The sequence below is a fragment of the Haliotis rufescens genome, unplaced genomic scaffold (genome assembly GCF_023055435.1).
Source record: "Haliotis rufescens isolate VD_foot unplaced genomic scaffold, xgHalRufe1.0.p SCAF_4, whole genome shotgun sequence".
Taxonomy (NCBI): domain Eukaryota; kingdom Metazoa; phylum Mollusca; class Gastropoda; order Lepetellida; family Haliotidae; genus Haliotis; species Haliotis rufescens.
In genome coordinates, this window is record NW_025964112.1 from 44,444,579 (window position 1) to 44,464,717 (window position 20,139).

General features: G+C 42.5%; 1 protein-coding gene across 1 annotated transcript in view; it reads right to left on the reverse strand.

The window, feature by feature from the left end:
• Positions 1-6,146: 6,146 nt before the first annotated feature.
• Positions 6,147-20,139, reverse strand: part of LOC124135902 (condensin-2 complex subunit G2-like) — a 46,449-nt gene continuing 32,456 nt past the window's right edge. Inside the window, exons 23-29 of the mRNA XM_046501570.2 lie at positions 15,369-15,468; positions 13,744-13,928; positions 11,879-12,019; positions 10,361-10,452; positions 9,293-9,399; positions 8,572-8,671; positions 6,147-7,265 (exon numbers count right to left, since the gene is read on the reverse strand). Coding sequence (XP_046357526.2) covers positions 7,211-7,265; positions 8,572-8,671; positions 9,293-9,399; positions 10,361-10,452; positions 11,879-12,019; positions 13,744-13,928; positions 15,369-15,468 — 780 coding nt within the window. The 3' untranslated portion in view covers positions 6,147-7,210. The remainder of the gene's footprint in view (positions 7,266-8,571; positions 8,672-9,292; positions 9,400-10,360; positions 10,453-11,878; positions 12,020-13,743; positions 13,929-15,368; positions 15,469-20,139) is intronic.

Here is a 20,139-nt window from a genome sequence, read left to right on the forward strand (position 1 = left end):
TGCGTGCCACATTCGTTAACAGCAGTGAACGCAAGTACAGACGTGTCGATGTAAGGAGTTTGCACACAGAACTGATGTTTTGCTATCTTTGCGCTAGCGATTCTTACATTGTAGAGCCAGAGCCCAGCCTACTTGCAGAGGCTTGTTTTTCATTTTCTGTGCAAACATCGAGGTATAAGACTCACAAATTGTATGCAATTGCGTAGGTAATGCGGCGTTTGTCTTTATGGATATTCAGCTATGCTATGTACTCAGAAGGTGGGACGTCACTCCATTTACGAAAGTACAAAACGTTGCCTCACATAGAAAATCGTTTAAATTAGAATTGTTCTCTCTAAATATATAATCTCCTTTGACTTGGGCCTACACGTGGTCAAGCTATGCTCCAGGTTTGTAGAGGTCTTCATTTTGGTTCCCCGAAAGCGGCCTCGACGGCGGGACCGCCTCCGTGGTCTACTAGTGGTAGAGCATCCGCGCGAAAGATGTTAAAAGGTGGTACTTTTTGTTACCCTGCCTGGCGCTGGGCATTAAGGGGCTAAACAAGGACTGGTCGGCTCGGGGTCAGTTTGCTGTCTGAGTGGGATATTCATGTTAAACTGCGGCATAGTATCTCAGTGTGCTAACACTATAAATCGGCATCAGTCCGGACTTGTTCAACCCCATTTCACCTCACCTCAATGTATCTAATGGGCTTCTATTTAACATGTCTAATAGCTGACCTCAGCTTTCATAATTTATGGCGCATCTAGTTTCAACATATCTTGCTTGCTTTTAACATCAGTAGCAGCCCCGCATCTTGCATCTAAAACATATACTACTCCACTTTAGATAGGGATACTTCTTATCGTTCCATGATCAGGTGGTCAGGCTCGCTGACTCGGTTGAAGCATGTCATCGATCCCAATTGCGTGGATCGATGCACATATGATATCAATCACTGAATTGTCTCTTGAGATTTGTCCCCAATATAGTTGCTCGTGGTGAGCTTGGACGTTATTCACTTAAAGTCAATCAATATATTCGTAATGTCAAATATTGGCTCCGACTTGTTTCTAAAAAAAATAATATAATCCTTAGCCATGCTTATTCATATCAATACACTCTAGCAGAAAAAAAAGAATAAATTGCTGGGCATTAAAAGTAAAACAACTTCTTTATTCATATGGTTTTGGCCATGTTTGGAATAGTCAAGGAGTAAATTATATTGGTTTTATTGATAACTTTAAAACAAGATGTATTGATATAGATAACCAACAGTGGTCTAGCAGTTTAAGAACTTACTCAAAACTTTCTTTTTATTCTTGTATTAAGCAATATAATGTATTTGAAAATTATCTAGATTGTATTCCAGTAAGTGCCTATCGTATTGCTTTGAGTAAATTTAGATGTTCTGGTCATACTTTGCTAATTGAAAATGGAAGGAAGTACACTATACCTAGAGCTTAGAGACTATGTCCATTTTGTGTAAGACCTGAAGTGGAATTTGAATATCATTTTTGTTTACAATGTCCATATTATGACAGTTTCAGACGTAAGGTTCTACCTTATTATTTTTACACAAATGTAACTTTTGATAAATTTGTAACACTCGGTACATCTAAAACCCCATGCATAATAATGCTTTAGCTAAATTTATATTTCTTGCTTTTAAAAGGCGTAATAACTTTCTCATTGGCGCTGAAATTGTCTAATTCTGATATCATGTATTGTATAATGGGCCGTTGGCCCCTTTACTGAAATAAAGCTCTCTCTCACCGGATTGTCTGGTCCAGACTCGATTATTTACAGACCGCCGTCATATAGCTGGATTATTGCTTGTTACACCGGCAGGAGAAAGCCTTCTACACTATAGTGGGATCAAGCCCTGCAGTTGGAGGATTTATGTTGAAAAATAATGACCAACTCCAACAACACACCAATTCCCATGGTAACCGGTTAACTTGGTCCCTGTATACCTTCAGCCGGGTGTGATCTGGTGTCAACATTGGATACCCATCTTACGAAGAGATTGCTCATGTGGAGTTTTTCAAAGAAGATGGGGCCGCCTCTGTGATCTAGTGGTAGAGCGCCCGCCATGGCGTAAGGTCCGGGGTTCGGTCCCCGGCTGCGTCATACCAAAAGACGTTGAAAGATTATAGTTCTTGTTACCCTGTCTGGCGCTCGGTATTAAGGGGCTAAAACAAGGACTGGTCGGCTCGGAGTCAGTATACTGTGTCTGCGTGGGGTATTCACGTTAAACTGCGGCATGGTATCTCAGTGTGCTAGCACTATAAATCGGCATCAGTCCGGACTAGTACACCCACACTCGCACACGTGCATGCACGTCGCTATATAAGCGCAATAATCTTGGACCCGACGTTAAAAACTCACCTCACCTATCGGTCTAACTTGGTCGTAGGTCTCCCAAGAGATATATTTTTCAAACACGTGTTCAAACCTCACATTCCACAATGCAATATAGTTGAACTTGTCGATTTACCCTCGCATATCTTTGGGGGCGGTCGGGTAGCCTAGTGGTTAAAGCGTTAGCCAGTCACGCCGAAGACCCGGGTTCGATTCCCGACATGGGTACAATGTGTGAAGCCCATTTCTGGTGTCCCCCACCGTGATATTGCTGGAGTATTGCTAAAAGCGGCGTAAAACCTCACTCACTCGTATATCTTTGAAATGATGCAGTGTTATCTATATTTCGTTTACGGCTGTGACGTCTTTGGAATATCGTATTCGTTTGAATTTTGATCTTTGGTTCACATGCCAAGGAAAATACAACACTACTTGACTTATTGTTTTCTTACAGTGATTGTATTACTCATATTACAGAGATAAAGTAGACTTGTTCTCGTGTGATTGTGGTATGTGTATGGAGACATGAATGTGTACGGTACAGTGGACTCGTGGTTGCCATTTTTCACGTATAAACACTCAACGTAAAGCTATATCAGCATTTTACCATAGCTCATTAATGGTAATCAAAGGTATCATGTATGCGATGACTGAATGATATTTCGTTTGTTGTTTAACGTCGCACTCAGCAATATGAGTGAGTGAGTATTGTTATACGCCGCTTTTAGCAATATTCCAGCAAAATCACGGCGGGGGACACCAGAATTGAGCTTCACACATTGTACCAATGTCGGGAATCGATCCCGGGTTTCGGCGTGACGAGCGAACGCTTTAACCACTAGGTGACCCGACCGCGGTCTGTAAATAATTGAGTCTGGACCAGACAATCCAGTGATATGTCACCGTGAGCATCGATCTTCGCAATTGGGATAGATGATATGCATCAACAAATGTCAACGAGCCTCTTACGACAACCATGGGTTACCCATGCCCACCATTACATTATTCTACATTGTTCTGTTGGATGTCGGGGATGTATAAGTGTGTGCCTAAGACCTCAGAATTCACAAGACCCAGATATCTTACTGTGAAACATATAAATGACCAGACGTTGTTGCAAGTCTGTTCAAACAAAGTACCCGTTGACGCTGTTGCTCCAAGCCGCAACATCCGTGAAGATCTGGGTTAGACTAGGTCTTCAGCAACCCATGCTTGTAAGAGGCGACAAACGGGATTGGGTGGTCAGACTCGCATCGTAAACAAATTGCATAGATCGATGCTCATGATGTCAATCACTGGATTGTCTGATCCAGATAAGGTTTTTTACAGACTGCCGTCATACAGCTGGAATATTGCTGAGTGCGGTGTTAAACAACAAACAAATCCTAGTTATAATCACTGGATTGTCTGATCCAATTTGCAGACTGCCGTCATATAGCTGGAACATTGCTGAGTGCATGTTAAACAAACACAATCCAAGTCATAAACTTGGAACACATAGATTTGATAAAATAGAAGACACTTTTGTTCACATGTTTTTCGAATATATGGTGGCATCACAGCGATCCATTCATATAATCTTCACCTCTATTTTGCATTTTACACACAGTGGCATCTGTTTCAGCAGATAGGTCGAGAATGGTTATTCTTTAGCGTTGACATTTTATATTGTGATCTTTTCGGAATATATTAGGTTTCTTGCAGGAGCGGCTTTTCGGAAATAAAATGTCTGCCTTATTGTGTCGAAATGTCTTGTATAATAGATGGAATTCAAGGCCTGATTAACAAGAGTTCCTACTGCTTTCATAAATAGACTCCATATATCCAAAACATTTCAAGTTAAACAAAAAACATTGCAAACTTAAGGTCCAAAACACAACTAACATACCTGCTTCAAATAACCATTGGCAGGGGTGACTCAGTGGTCTGAGGCCCTGCAATTTCGCTGTGAAGAGTTGAGTCTCTTATACAGGCACGTGCCATTCGCCCTGATTATGTTCCTAGGTTTGTCAGCACCATACCCGTGCTCGTGGGTTTCACCGAAGTGGTAAACGTCTGAGACCAGCATCACTTCGGGCTTTCCTCCCACATTTAAGGTGACACGCCCTAATATAACTGGAATATCGTTAAAAGCAGCTTTAAACCAGTCACTCACTCACTCACTATTTCAGCTCCCATCAAAGATATATGTATGCTTTCTATTGTCCAGCCGTTTATTTCCCATTCAGTAAGCCATAAGCTCAAAATTATCCTCCCTAGACTCCAGCCAGGGGGGCTAGGCAATATGAGTGAGTGAGTGAGTTGGGTTTAACGCCGCTTTAACATGATTCCAGTTATATCAGATGTGTCAGCTTAATGTGGGAGGAAAGCCCGAAGTGATGCAGGTCTCGGACGTATACCACTTCGGTGAAACCCACGAGCACAGGTATGATGCTGACAACCCTAGAAACATAATTGGGGCAAACCAGCATTTGAACCCACAATCATAGGTTTCTGGCGTGCCCAAGGGACACAACTCGGCACAACGCGGGGACTTAGAAGACTGGGACACCCGTGCCCCCTAGCGAATATGACCTATATAGTGAACAATGGTAGTTTCCATTTGTATCCGGACATGACCTGCTCTCATCCGCAGCAGTTGCAGATAATGCAAAAGTAACATTTTGCTGCTTTTTCCAAAGTTTTTGTTAAAATGCATGTGCTTCATGATCAACCATTTTTTTAGAAACCAGAAATTTCCTGAACACAATTTCCACCAGTATAACAAAATTGAAACCGGTGGTTTCTTAAAAAAAATTCTAATTCACAAATGTTGCTTTCAGAAACCACAAGACCAAATCTCATTTGACCTTTTGTCAGACAAGGGCCGCTGATGTCAGTTTGTTAAATGTATCAATGTGCAGCTCTGAAATTTGTCTATTGTAGGTGGGGATCCCAAATGTTTTGACCTGAAAATTGTGCATCTTGCCGAGGCAAGGGCGTCGGCTGACTATAAAAGTCCAATTTCCACCCTTGCCGAACTAGGCTGGAATTCCAGCGTTACATATTGGCTGGACTGACGAGTCTATACATACGGTTGTCCAATTAACATCGCTGAATGAACTAGACATCCGGTTTGTAATCATAGATTTCAACGTTTCAGTGGACTGAAGGATTTGCAGAGCATGTATACCATCAGCTGGACGTCGACAGACACTTTGCAAATCTTTTAATGTTTTTAATCAAGGTGCTCAAGTAATTTGATGCACTTCACGAGGTAAGATCTGTTTTATAACCTCACAACTTTTGATTATCAATCAGATTGTCTTGACTGGGTGCCACCATTTTATTTAAGCAATTGCAAGTGATATGAGAGGTGGAATCTGATTGGTCTATAGGAGGGACCTAAAAGGGACACAACTCGTAATAATCACTGGTGGTGCTACTATCGAGCCTGGATATTCCAGTCAAGTTCGGCAAGGGTTAAAACTGGATTTTTATAGTCAGTTAAGGCCTTGGGAATATGAAATTGGTGAAGATGCAAGAAACTCAACATGTCATAGATAAATGGAGCCAGGGTAACATGAAGTATGGCAGTGGTGCATTCTCACACTGTGCCATTATATCCCCATAAAGTACCTGTTCCTTCCATCAGCCTGTTTGAGTCCAGAGCGATAGAGAGTGAGGCGCGTGCTAACTGCGCCTTCGGCCACTCATTTGGTGACTTTATCATTATGTGCACCCCTACCGCCTTTTTAAAAAAATAAAAACATCCTGAATCCGCCTCTGTATCTTACAAGGAGGAAGATACAACCAACTCAACATGACAAGTAGTAGTTTTATTACAGATAACTGGAACCATGATAACATAATGGTGCATGGTCTCTTCATACAGTTACATAGCAGCTTGAGTGAGTGAGTGAGTGAGTTTGGTTTTACGCCGCTTTTAGCAATATTCCAGCAATATCACCGCGGGGGGACACCAGAAATGGGCTTCACACATTGTACCCATGTCGGGAATCGAACCTGGGTCTTCGGCGTGACGAGCGAACGCTTAAACCACTAGGCTACCCGACCGCCCTACATAGCAGCTTGAAGCATAAATCATCACGGCAGATGCCATGGAATAGCATATGATCTAAGCTGTCAGGCTGAAGCACACATGCAGAAAAGGGTGTCCTCCAATGTTCAAAGGGCTGTATGATGACCTCAGGAGAAGACGTCATGTATGTGTTCTCAGGTCACTTGTGAAGTAAGCAGTATGCTGTGACATCACACCATCATAACCTGAATTAAATTAATAATCCGACCTAATATTTAATATTTATTCCCTTAAATACTTGTCAGGGTCAACATTAACCCATGAACAAATCTACTCCATATAAGCTTGGGTAGTTCTCTACTTGTTTTATTAAGGTCATAGTTAGTGTCACTGGCTGGGTCACAGGCATGGTCTGTGTCCGGTTTCTGCACACTTTTGTCACATGATTCCAGCAACAACCTCTCCTGGTTAGTCCGCATGTTTCTCTACGCATCTATTGAGAGCACTTTCTCTACACTTTAAGTTAATTTAATTATTACTTTATTTATCTAGAAAATTAGGTTAGACTACTGAGTATAGAAAGCATTTTTCTATAAAGTATTTGGCTTGCATGGTATCATTATATTGTCCCTGACCAATACCAACAATTAATTCCATGGACAAGGAATATGCAATATTCTCTTATTTCCAACAATCTTAGGTACCAGATTAGGCAAATTGGCTTGCATTTCCACATCCCTTCTTAAAGATTGTTTTGAAGTGAGAGGTCTAATAAATAAGGTTACGGACAGTCATATAAAGTTGATTCATATAGTGTCAAGATTAATGTAGGACTTGTCTGGGACCTCAGCTGTTCTGTTGTCCACCCTCCATTTTGTCTCGGATCTGCTTCAGCAAATCTCTGAAAAAAAATTAACCTGTTTGTAGAACAGTGTCAAAAAGAACCTAGAAAACCGAAAACTTCCCATTTAGTCAGCTCTTACAAAAAGTACTAATAACAATAAGAAGCTTTAGCTCACCATCTATCACTGTTTGTATAAAACTAACAGAACAAATTAACCTATCCTGTGAGTTAACTGGTTGCTTGCACCAGCCTCTTGTCACCTGGGCAATATGGGAGGTGGAAAATTAAATGCCAAAACGGTGCAACTTACATAAAGAGATCACATGGTGTGACTCAAGTCAATATATGAGGAGTGAGTGAGTATGGATTTACGGCCCTTTTAGCAATATTCCAGCAACATCACGGCTGGAACACCAGGAATGGGCTCCACACATTGTACCTATGTGGGGAACCCAGGCCATCAACATGACAAGTGAACACTTAACCACTAGGCCACCCCACCGCACCAATATATGAGGATATGGAGCAATGATATGCTGTCACAGAAATAGCTTCTATTGAGGGTTATGCTCCGTAACAACCTGATCCCTTTCTGTCATCTCTAACCAGGAGTGAGTGAGTATGGTTTAACACCGCTTTTAGCAATATTCCAGCGATATCACGGCGTGGGACACCAGAAATGGGCTTCACACATTGTACCCATGTCGGGAATGGAACCCGGGTCTTCGGCGTGACGAGCGAACGCTTTAACCACTAGGCTACCCGACCGCCCCCTCTAACCAGGAGGTGAGGTGGGATGAAATGGGGTTTAACATCGCCTGTATAGTGATGTGCATGCATGTGTGTCTGCTTGTTCTAGTCCAGAATTATGCTGTGTTTGTTGTTCTAGCCCACTGAGATACCATGCCACAGATTAACATGGATACCCTACTCTGACAAATTATTCTGACTGTGAGCTGGTCAGTCCTTCATTTTTCAACCCTTTTTTAGTATGACGCAGATCCAACCACTGACCTTCTGCTCCCTGTGCCGATACTCTCTCCACACCAAGGAGCCAGTCAAATACTTGAGGTGAGGATTATTGCACTTATATCGGAACGTGCATTGACGTGTATGTGTGTGTGGCAGACTTGTACTAGTCTGGACTGATGCCGATTTATAGTGCTAGGACACTGAGATACCATGCCGCAGTTTAACATGGATCGAACCCCGGACCTTCCACTCTCCGGGCGGACGCTCTACCTCTAGACCACGGAGGCGGTCTCATATACTTGAAGCCACCTACACACGTTTAATCTCATTAATCTCATTCACCTCATTCTCTGCAAATTCTCAATCAAATGTCATATTACAAAGAAATTACTTTGAGTCGTCATCGTCGTCCTCTACTTTGACCGAGAGAGTGTTCACACACAGGCGGAGAGAGTCCTCGCAGTTACCTAGTTGCTCAAATGGTACCCTGCCTGCAAAGACAAAACTTTGATTATACTATAAAACAACAACATACTGACTGTTCAAGCTTACAAAGAATCAACAGAATGATAGCTAATTTGTGAAGATGGGTAATTGCAGAAAAGGTGCAATGTTGGTTACAATTCTGAGGACGGTTAAGCCTAGGTAGATTAGTAGTCAGTTTGTGTTTATCTTTTCTCATGTTAACAGATATTGGTATATCTGGTCCAGAATGAGGTGAGGTGAAATGGGGTTTAACTTCGCGTCCAAGATTATTTCACTTATATAGCGATGTGCATGTACGTGTGTGTGTTTGTGTGGCTGCTTGTACTAGTCCGGACTGATGCCGATTTATAGTGCTAGCCCACTGAGATACCATGCCGCAGTTTAACATGAATACCCCTCAGACACAGTATACTGACTCCGAGCCAATCAGTCCTTGTTTTAGCCCCTTAATGCCAAGCGCCAGACAGGGTAACAACAAGTACCATCTTTTAACGTCTGTTGGTATGACGCGGCCGGGGATCGAACCCCGGACCTTCCGCTCTACCACTAGACCACAGAGGCAGTCTGGTCCAGAATGAAGTGTCAAACACCAGAATATATATACAGAATATGGAAGCTATCTTTACCTTTTGTTTTCCTGATGGCTGAGAGTAAATGAGCACATCCATGTGCATGGTGGAGATCTGGCACACTGCCTGATGAGATGAACGCATTCAACTCCTGCAGGAAGAAGCTGGAACAGGCAGAGGGAGTTTGATGCAGAAAGTTACCACCACATAATTTGTTTGGTTGTTGCAGCACTCAGCAATCTCACAGCTATATGATGGCGTTCTGAAAATAATCGAGTCTGGACAAGACAATCCAGTGGTTTACATCATAAGCATTGATCCACACAATTGGGATACAAGACACGCATCAACCAAGTCAGCAAGCCTGACCACCCGATCCCGTTAATCGCCTGTTACGACAAGCATAGTCGCCTTTTACGGCAAGCATGGGTTGCTGAAGATCTATTATACCCCGGATCTTCTCGAGAATACTACCAAATAAGGGGCAGTGGGGTAGCCTTGTGGTTAAAGCGTTCTCCCGTTACGTCTAAGGCCAGGGTTCGATTCTCACATGAGTACAATGTGTAAAACTGTTTCTGGTGTCCCCCGCCGTGATATTGCTGGAACATTGTCTTCACTCACTCATACCACACAGACAGCCCTTGAACCTTATCAATAGGGACCTCAACACCATTCACATATCCTGTATATCCTGTATATCCTGTAATCATTGCAAATGATTGAACAGAATTTGATTTGCTAACCAAGCAATTATTTTTGCATTTGTTTCCATACACCTCAGATAATTAGGCCACATCCCAACTACTGTTTCCTGATTGGCTGCTAATAAGAGAGGGTGTGGCTTGTGCTGCACTATTGCACAAAACTATGTCACTGTATCAATGTCTACACTTTTATATACATCATCTGTGCTGCAGATGTACAGTGTGCACACCCTTTCTTTCATGTTTCTACCCCATAAACAACAAAAATATCAAAGGCAATTATTACAAGAAATGTGCATTGTTAGTTAAATTTACAGCATACTAACAGAATTTAATATTGCTCATTTATTTGAAACAATGATTTTTCTTGAGTCCCATTTTATAAATAGCAGTCATGTGCGTGACTGATACAGCTACTTACTGCAGCCTCTGTCTAGGGGAAAACATGATCTTCACCAGCAGCGCTGACAGAGGAGGGAGGATGGAGATGTCGACTGGCTCATCAAGGGTTTCCTACACAACAAATACATTTACTAGTCCAACTAGTACAATTGACTAGTCTTTGATTAAAGAAACATTTGTCTTTCCAGTCTCATTTGAAAATGAATACTTCATAACAACATAAACAAAATGGTTGTTCATATTCTTATTCCTACATGTTAATTATTGAACAGTTCACCAATGCAGAACATGAACGTCTGTTATTGTCAGCATTTTCAAATATAATTTGATTTAAAACTTTAAAAAAAAAAAAATTATTCCTTTCGCAAAATACATGTTACCTTTGAAAAATCAATAAATTTGCTTTCTTCGGCACAACATTTCAAACATGGTAGGGGTCATGTTGTGCAAATTCATTTCTTACCCCAATCTTCTTTGAACCAATTTATTTTTACACAAAATTATCGAGCCACAAATTACTTTTCACAAACTGTTGCAGGAAAGAGTGATATGTTAAATAGAAATAATCAAATTTAACAACAGGTCTTTCAATTTTCAATTACATAAAAAAAAAAAAAATTTGGTATAATTTTTTGGCCCCTCAGTTTATATAATGTTTCAAGCTGCAAACTTGATAACTCAACAAATAAATGTATTAACTCAGGCTCAACAAGTATTTGACTACTAAACTGATATTGCTCAGTTAAAGGAGTTTGGGAGCCTGTTCGAAAACAACGTAAGATAGTTGCAAGGGATGGGAGTTACAATGGAGCTAAGAACCTGTGGGATACATCACGCTACCTTATGACTGGCATGAGGGGTAGCACTTTGGTGCTTTCTTGTGGACTACCCGTGCTAGTAACAAATAAACTTGCCTCCAAATTACAACTCACGCTTAAGGCTACCTGCTTTTATTTCAGTGGGAACCTTTCTGGGTTACCTCTTTCTCAGTTGGAACCTGGTCAGTCCCCACTTTCCCGTCGTGGAATCGTTAAATAGTTTACGTTGGGCAACAAATTGCCCTGTATATTGGCACGGTGATGGTAGTCATCATGTCAGCAGTAGCTGACATTTGGACCGGTGGCTGTTGCTGCCACAAAGGTTTTTACTTATTGGGCCATGCAGCAGTAGTTGCTTTTGGCCGGCAATGGTAGCGGTCACCTATGCTACCTGGGGCTGGGCAGCGGTGGTTGCCTAAGACTAGCAGTAGCTGCTTTTAGCAGCAGGGTAGTTGCCAAGCAACGGTAGCTTTTCTTATAATAAAGTATGCTACCAGGGCCAGGCAGCGGTAGTTGCCTCAGGCCAACTGTGGTAGCTGCTTATTGCCACTGGCAACACTAGTTTCCATGGACATGGTAGCTTTTTCCTGTAATCAACTAGCACCTGTACACCCTCTGCTATTTATTCCTATCTCATGTCGGATTGTTCTTATAGTCTTACGGTTATCCAGTTTGGTAGTCTGTGCCTCACATTTTGGCATATCACGCAATAAACGTACCTTATGACTAGCATGAGCCAGTTCCGCCACTATGGCCATTAGTGTGGCTGTCATCATGTCCGCTGTTGAAGGGTAGTGGAACACATTCTTCATGCTTGTGTTGAAGATTTCTGTGAGCTGGGGCTTGATGCTGGATACAACCTACAAGCAAGGTACACTGATTGTTTGTTTGTTTGTTTGTTTAACGCCGCACTCAGCAATATTCCAGCTATATGACGGCGGTCTGTAAATAATCAAGTCTGGACCAGACAATCCGGTGACTGATATGAGCATCGATCCACGCAATTTGGATACGATGACATGCATCAAACAAGTCAGCGAGTCTGACCACCTGATCCCGTTAGTCGCCTCTTATGACAAGCATAGTCGCCATTTAGAGCAAACATGGGTTGCTGAAGACCTTTTCTAAAACGGATCTTCACTGATTGTAAACCCATCTCCCTCCACATTATCTTCCAGCCATGACCACAGTACACCATGTCTGTTTGCTTCTGTGTAAGGTGTAAAACAACCAGGTGCAGTAAGCAAACCTAGGATTTATCCTATGGAGTGACTTGGGTTTAACAGCACTTTGAACAGTATTCCAATAACATCTTGGCGTGTCCTGCTAAAACGTCTATTAATCCTATCCTCACCTCCCGACAGGTGCTATAACGTCTAGTAATTCTATCCTCACCTCCTGACAGGTGCTATAACATCTAGTAATTCTATCCTCACCTCCTGACAGGTGCTAAAACGTCTATTAATCCTATCCTCACCTCCTGACAGGTGCTATAACGTCTAGTAATTCTATCCTCACCTCCTGACAGGTGCTATAACATCTAGTAATTCTATCCTCACCTCCCGACAGGTGCTAAAACGTCTATTAATCCTATCCTCACCTCCTGACAGGTGCTATAACGTCTATTAATCCTATCCTCACCTCCTGACAGGTGCTAAAACGTCTATTAATTCTATCCTCACCTCCTGACAGGTGCTATAACATCTAGTAATTCTATCCTCACCTCCCGACAGCTGCTATAACGTCTAGTAATTCTATCCTCACCTCCTGACAGGTGCTATAACATCTAGTAATTCTATCCTCACCTCCTGACAGCTGCTATAACGTCTAGTAATTCTATCCTCACCTCCCGACAGCTGCTATAACGTCTAGTAATTCTATCCTCACCTCCTGACAGGTGCTATAACATCTAGTAATTCTATCCTCACCTCCTGACAGGTGCTATAACGTCTAGTAATTCTATCCTCACCTCCTGACAGGTGCTATAACATCTAGTAATTCTATCCTCACCTCCTGACAGGTGCTAAAACGTCTATTAATCCTATCCTCACCTCCTGACAGCTGCTATAACGTCTAGTAATTCTATCCTCACCTCCTGACAGGTGCTAAAACGTCTATTAATCCTATCTTCACCTCCTGACAGGTGCTATAACATCTAGTAATTCTATCCTCACCTCCTGACAGGTGCTAAAATGTCTATTAATCCTATCTTCACCTCCTGACAGCTGCTATAACATCTAGTAATTCTATCCTCAACTCCTGACAGCTGCTATAACATCTAGTAATTCTATCCTCACCTCCTGACAGCTGCTATAACGTCTAGTAATTCTATCCTCACCTCCTGACAGCTGCTATAACGTCTTGTATTTCTATCCTTACCTCCTGACAGCTGCTATAACATCTAGTAATTCTATCCTCACCTCCTGACAGCTGCTATAACATCTAGTAATTCTATCCTCACCTCCTGACAGCTGCTATAACATCTTGTAATTCTATCCTCACCTCCTGACAGGTGCTAAAATGTCTATTAATCCTATCTTCACCTCCTGACAGCTGCTATAACATCTAGTTATTCGATCCTCACCTCCTGACATGTCTGCTTGTGGTGTTTGATGTAGTTGGCAAGACACACATACATCTTGCCCATGAAGTTGGGGATAATCGACAGCATCTGCCCTTCACTGTTTGTCTCTCGGTCCAGTGTGCGTCGAGCATCTGTCACCCACTGTAGACACGTCATCACGCTGTCCAGCAGTCTCAGGCTCCTGTCTACAACACAAATATCACGTCATCACGCTTTCCAGCAGTCTCAGACTCCTGTCTACAACACAAATATCTTGTCATCACGCTGTCTAGCAGTCTCAGGCTTCTGTCTACAACACAAATATCTTGTCATCACGCTGTCCAGCAGTCTCAGACTCCTGTCTACAACACAAATATCTTGTCATCACGCTGTCCAAGAGTCTCAGGCTTCTGTCTACAACACAAATATCACGTCATCACGCTGTCCAAGAGTCTCAGACTCCTGTCTACAACACAAATATCTTGTCATCACGCTGTCCAAGAGTCTCAGACTCCTGTCTACAACACAAATATCTTGTCATCACGCTGTCCAAGAGTCTCAGACTTCTGTCTACAACACAAATATCACGTCATCACGCTGTCCAAGAGTCTCAGACTCTTGTCTACAACACAAATATAACTATTATGCTGCAGTCTGTAAATAGAGCCAGTTAATGATCAAGTGACAGTTACAGATTTTATCTATTTGTATCGTACATATTTTAGCTTGATTGCTATAAGTGTTTGTGCTAGTCTTGTTATTTCTTTTTCAGTCATGTTTATCAGTTTTGCCTACCTCAACCTTGTTTTGTTTATTTGTTTGAACTCAGCAATATTCCAGCTAGATGATGGCAGTCTGCAAATATTTGAGTCTGGACCAGACAATCCAGTGATTGACATCATGAGCATCGATCTATGCATTTAGGATAGGATGACATCCATCAACCAAGTCAGCGAGCCTGACCACCCTATCCCGTTAGTCGCCTCTTCCGACAAGGATAGTAGCCTCTTGTGACAAGCATGGGTTGCTAAAGACCAATTCTACAGGTCTCCTTGACCAGGTAACAGCCCCGTCACTAAGCATGCGCACCCTTTGCACTGCCTAACACAATAGCCCAAGCCCTTTCCACCTCAAGCCCTTTTGTCTTTTGGGCCAGCTTGCGTATTTAGATAAGCTGAACTCTTGACTCCTCAGAAGGCCCGTGGTTACTCCACATATATTCTTTGAAGGATTCACATATCTTTATTCTGCTCACCATTGTGAATCTGAAGAATAGCTTTAGCTCTGTGTATTTTATTATTGGATTAAGGATTTCATTCATTAAGTGTGTTTATTTTCCAGGCAGACTAGATAGTACTCTGGCACATAGTATCAGTCTCCGGTGTGGTACGAACCCATTTAACGTCATCAGCCATGTCCCATATTATACCCATCATTTAAGTCAAGTGAGCACCCCCACCACCAACCATGTCCCCAACCCTGTCCACATTATCTTCTTATGACAAGCATGGGTGCTAGGGTTCCGATTTTGTCGACTCATACAACTCACAATGTCGCTGGGGACACATTCTACCCCAGGTTCTCACAGGAAGAATGGAGAAATGGGGACTATTCGGCATTTGTGATTAAACAGATTACTGACTAACCTTCTTCTAGACAAGCTATACAGAGTTTGGTGGCCTCAGAGGTGAAGTCCTTGTCAGCCGACCCAACCATCATCAGGTGCCAGCTCATCTTCAGGACAATCTGTAAGACAGCATCGTACAGTCTCATCAACTATATCTCATCTTGATGTGGCCCTAAGTGAGCAGGGCGTGGTGAAACCCATAAGCACGGTGCCGACCCATAAGTATAAGTACTGAACACAACACCCAGGGATACCATCACAGACATCAACCAAGTCAGCCAGCCTGACCACCCTATCCCGTTAGTCGCCTCTTACGACAAGGATAGTCACATTTTACGGCAAGCATGGGTTGCTGAAGACCTATTCTACCCCGGATCTTCAATGGTCCACGATATATTGAATATGTATTTTTTAGAGTAAAAATATCATTTATACTTATCCTGACTCATACTTATTGCTTATCTCTCTCTCTTCCGAATAGGTAGTGGAAACGTCCTGTGCTGTTCCCAAAGAACAGAGAAAAACAGCTCACCCAAACGCACCCTCACTCTGCGCATGCGCACCGGAACCATGTGACCAAGCCCAGTAACTCATCACTCTCTCTTGTTTCCTACTTAATGGTCGAAACACATCAGTGGAAAGAGGGGAAGGTCGGGAGGGTACTCATTCATATGAGTCAGGATAAGTATAAATGATATTTTTACTCTAAAAAATACATATTTTATCTTATCCTGACTCATACTTATTGCTTGAATCTCACAGTAGGTGGTGGGTTTCACCTGTATGTGTGATAAACGTCGATCTGTTCTATAAACCCCATAGGAACGTTGTTAATCTTCTGTGTAAATTCTTAATTGGGGACCACCTTCCTTTTTTGTGAGCAGCAAAATGGAAGTAAATCATATAGATTTGTGGATTTATAAGGTTTCTAAGATAAATCTTGTTCACCTTAAACGATTAGGGTGTTAAGAGAAGAGCAATAATCTTAACACAATCATTTCTCACTCATGTGCTGAATTACATAGTAAAACAGGAGACATGGACTCTCAGTCGTTGGTTATGTAACAGTAACCTGACGTCAACAAGTCTACGTGATATTGGGTGAGTGTGATCTTCTAATGTCGTCTGGTAGGATTCGTGAGTTGTTGTGCCACAACTAATGGTCCGAATTGGTGAATACCAGCTAAGTCTTCTGTCGCAAGGTCTCTGAGGTAGTGATTGGCGAAAACTGTATCTGATTTCCAGAAACAGCCTTCCATAATAGTTGTTATGGAGCAGTTGCCGTGAAGTGCCAAAGTTGAGGCTAAGGCTCTTACTTCGTGCGGGTTGGAGGCTGAAGGGGGGTCCAATCCCGCTGCTCTGTATGCTCTGAGAATAACAGCTCTCATCCAAAATGAGATAGTTGTTCTGGATACCTCTGTGTGTGTATTCCTTAATAAAGGAATAAATAGTCTCTTAAAACCTTGTCTTCTAGGTTTAGACTTTTGTAGGTATAATCTTAAGGCTCTGACTGGGCATAGTGATAAATCCTCTGTATCCTCTGCACCAAGGACGGAGGAAAGAGCCGGAATGTGGAATTGCCTGTCTGGTTGGCCTGGTAACTGGTTCTTTGCAATAAAGTCCCATCTTAAGCCAAGGTGCGCTGATGAGTTGTTACCACTGTCAAATGTGATACGATTGAAATCTATCGCATGGATTTCAGACATTCTGGCTGCCGTAGCTAATGCCAGAAGAAATAGGGTTTTCTGCGTCAGGTGTTCAAAGTCGGCCTGTTGGAGCGGTTCGTATGCATCACTGGTTAGGTGTTGTAGCACTATATTTAGGTCCCATGCCGGGGCTCTAAATCTTTTCTGTTGGTCCTCAAGTCTGAAGGATCTGAGTAGGGCTATCAGCTCGGGAACTTTAGTAAGTTTTATCCCGTTAGCCATTGTCAGTACAGAACTGATAGCGGCCAAATAAGTGCCCAGTGTCGAACCTTTAAGATTCCTTGTACTTCGTAAGTGACATAGGTAATCTGCTACTTGTGGTATAGTAGCTTTGGCTGCAGAAAAACCCTTGGATGTTGCAAACTGGTCAAAACTTTTCCATTTATCATCATAGAGATTCCTCGTTGATCTACGAAGTGCTAAGGAGACTGCCTTAGCTGCTCTTATGGAATATCCTCTTTTAACGAGACTGCTCTTGATATGCTCCATACGTGAAGTTCGTAAAGATCTGGTCTTGGATGGACCTGATTGGAGTGTGGATGTAGCAGTAGATTTGGCCAGTTTGGAAGTTTTAACATTGGATTCCCTGCTAGTTCGACGAGATCTGGAAACCACGTTCTCGCCGGCCAGTAAGGCGCTACCAAAAGCAGTTGTAGGCTGCTTGTGTGTAGGATCTTTTGTAATATCTGTGGTATCACGGCTGGTGGAGGAAACGTGTATGCATTTAGTCCTTCCCATGATATTGACAGAGCATCGACTGACCAAGCTAGTGGGTCTGGCCCTGGTGATACAAACGTTGTTATCTGATTGTTGAATCTGGTTGCAAATAGGTCTATCAGTGGGCAACCTTTCTCTTTTATTGCCAGTTGGAATGCTTCTGGGTGTAGCTTCCATTCTGTCGGTGATGGTTTGGCTGGCCTGGATAAGGCGTCTGCTAAGACATTTGCCACTCCTGGTATATGTCTTGCCTTTATTGTTAAGTTCAGATTGTCTACTAGCTCGTAAAGTTGAAATGTCAACTTCAGGAGGGTCTCCGATTTTGTCGTGCCTTGAAGGTTTATATTGTATGCCACAGTTGAATTGTCTGTTCTGATCATCAGCTTAACTGTGGGGCCCAGTGAAATATTGCACGGATTACTGCCTCGTATTCCAGATAATTGATGTGGTAGAGCTTTTCTGCTTCTAACCATATGCCTGCTGTTACTTCTCCATTGAAGTGAGCTCCCCAACCTTGAAGTGAGGCGTCCACGAATAAGTGGTTGTTGTAATCCGGCTCGTTTAAACAAGTTCCTGCGCAAACGTTCGATTTCACTGTCCACCATAAGAGGTGTTTCCTCAAAGTTTGTGGTAGTTGCAGTTTTAAATCCTGATACTCTAGGTATGGATTTATAAATCTCTGAATAGGGCGTAAGTGTAGTTTGCCTCGGACCGTCAACGCTTGGGCTGACGTGAGTAAGCCTAGTATCACTTGCCATTCGTTGACTGAGATTTTCTTGTAAATTGCTGTTGGCAAGCAAGTCTTGATTTTTATCCACCGATCTTCTGGTACCATTATTAGGTTCTGATTGGTTAGAAATCTGATCCCCAGAAATTTGAGGTCCTGAGATGGTTGTAGATCGGACTTCTGAAAATTTATTAACCAACCCAGTTGCGTTAATAATTTCAGGGTGAAATTCAGTTGTAGTCTGAGTACCTCTCTTGATTGATGGGCTTGTATCCCGTCGTCTAGGTAAAAAGCACAACGAATTCCCTTGTTGTGAAGAAATGTCACAATTGGTTTGGTCACTCGTGTAAATAGCCACGGGGCCGTGGAAATTCCAAAGGGCAGGACCGCCCACTGGTAATGTTGTCCTTTGAAGAGGAAACGTAAATATTTCCTGAAAGTCTGTTTTATGGGAATGTGTAGGTAAGCATCCTGTAGATCGATGCTTGCGAGAAAGTCGTGCTGTCTTATCATCTGCTTTAGTTATGGTAAATGAATCATTCTGAACTTCTCCGGTTGTGGGAGGTATTTCTTGTTGAATTTCCTCATGTTGTAAATCAAACGAAACTTTCCGTTTGAATTCTTTTTGGGAACCAGAAAGATCGGTGAGTAGAAACCCGGCGTTAGTAATTCTGGTTGAATTTTCTCGACTGCGCCCTTGTTGAGAAGTGAATTGATTGCTTCGGTCAACTTCGGCAAAAGTTCTTTCCGATAACGTATTACCGGTGGCTTGCGAGATAACGGGGGTTTCTCGACTAAAGTCGGAGCGTAGCCTTTTCTTAGAATGTTGGAAACAAATTCGTCTCCTAGAATGTCCCAATTCATCCAAAATCTTGCCAATCTTCCACCTACTGGGGAATGCTGTACACGAACGGCTGGGGGGGGAAGTTCCCAGTCGTTCATCAGCCCATCTTCATCGGTAATTGCGGGATCCCCTCGATCCGCGGCCGCGGCCGCGACCGGCATCACGTGACGTGTCATGTGACTTGCGAAAGGCAGATGATTTCCCGCCTCTGTAGTTATACGAGCGTTTCTCTTTAGCTTTTTGAATGCCCGTGAAACGGCTTTTGAAATGGGTTTTCTGCATGGATTGACGATACATAGAATTCATAGTCTGAACTGACTTGATCAGCATATGATCTTTGGAGTCTTGAAGCACTTCTTTGTTGATTTTCCGTATGTTACCATTAAAAATGGTTGGGGACTCCCAGGGTTGTCTTAATAATTCTTTGGTATAGGTATCTGACCAATTAGAATTATTTATAAGACCTTGTCGTCGTAGTAGTGTTAACCCTGCCGACACTGAGCTCATATGATCAGAAATAATTTCTTGATTTTTCTTTTGATTGACGAGCGCTGAAAGTAACATTCTTTCACGGTCGTTCTGAGGCTCCTTTAATTCATAGCTCATAGCTTCATTCATAGCGTGTGACATCGCTAGTCCAAAGAATGCATGTCTTGTAGTCGTATCAAGTTGTGCAATTTTCTTATCCTCAATGCGATAGGCTTTACTTTTGGAGTCTGACATAAGTGAGTAATCCTCATCAATCTCCGGTGAGCGAAGAAATTGCGACATGGCGTGCATGGGGAATTTCTTAAAA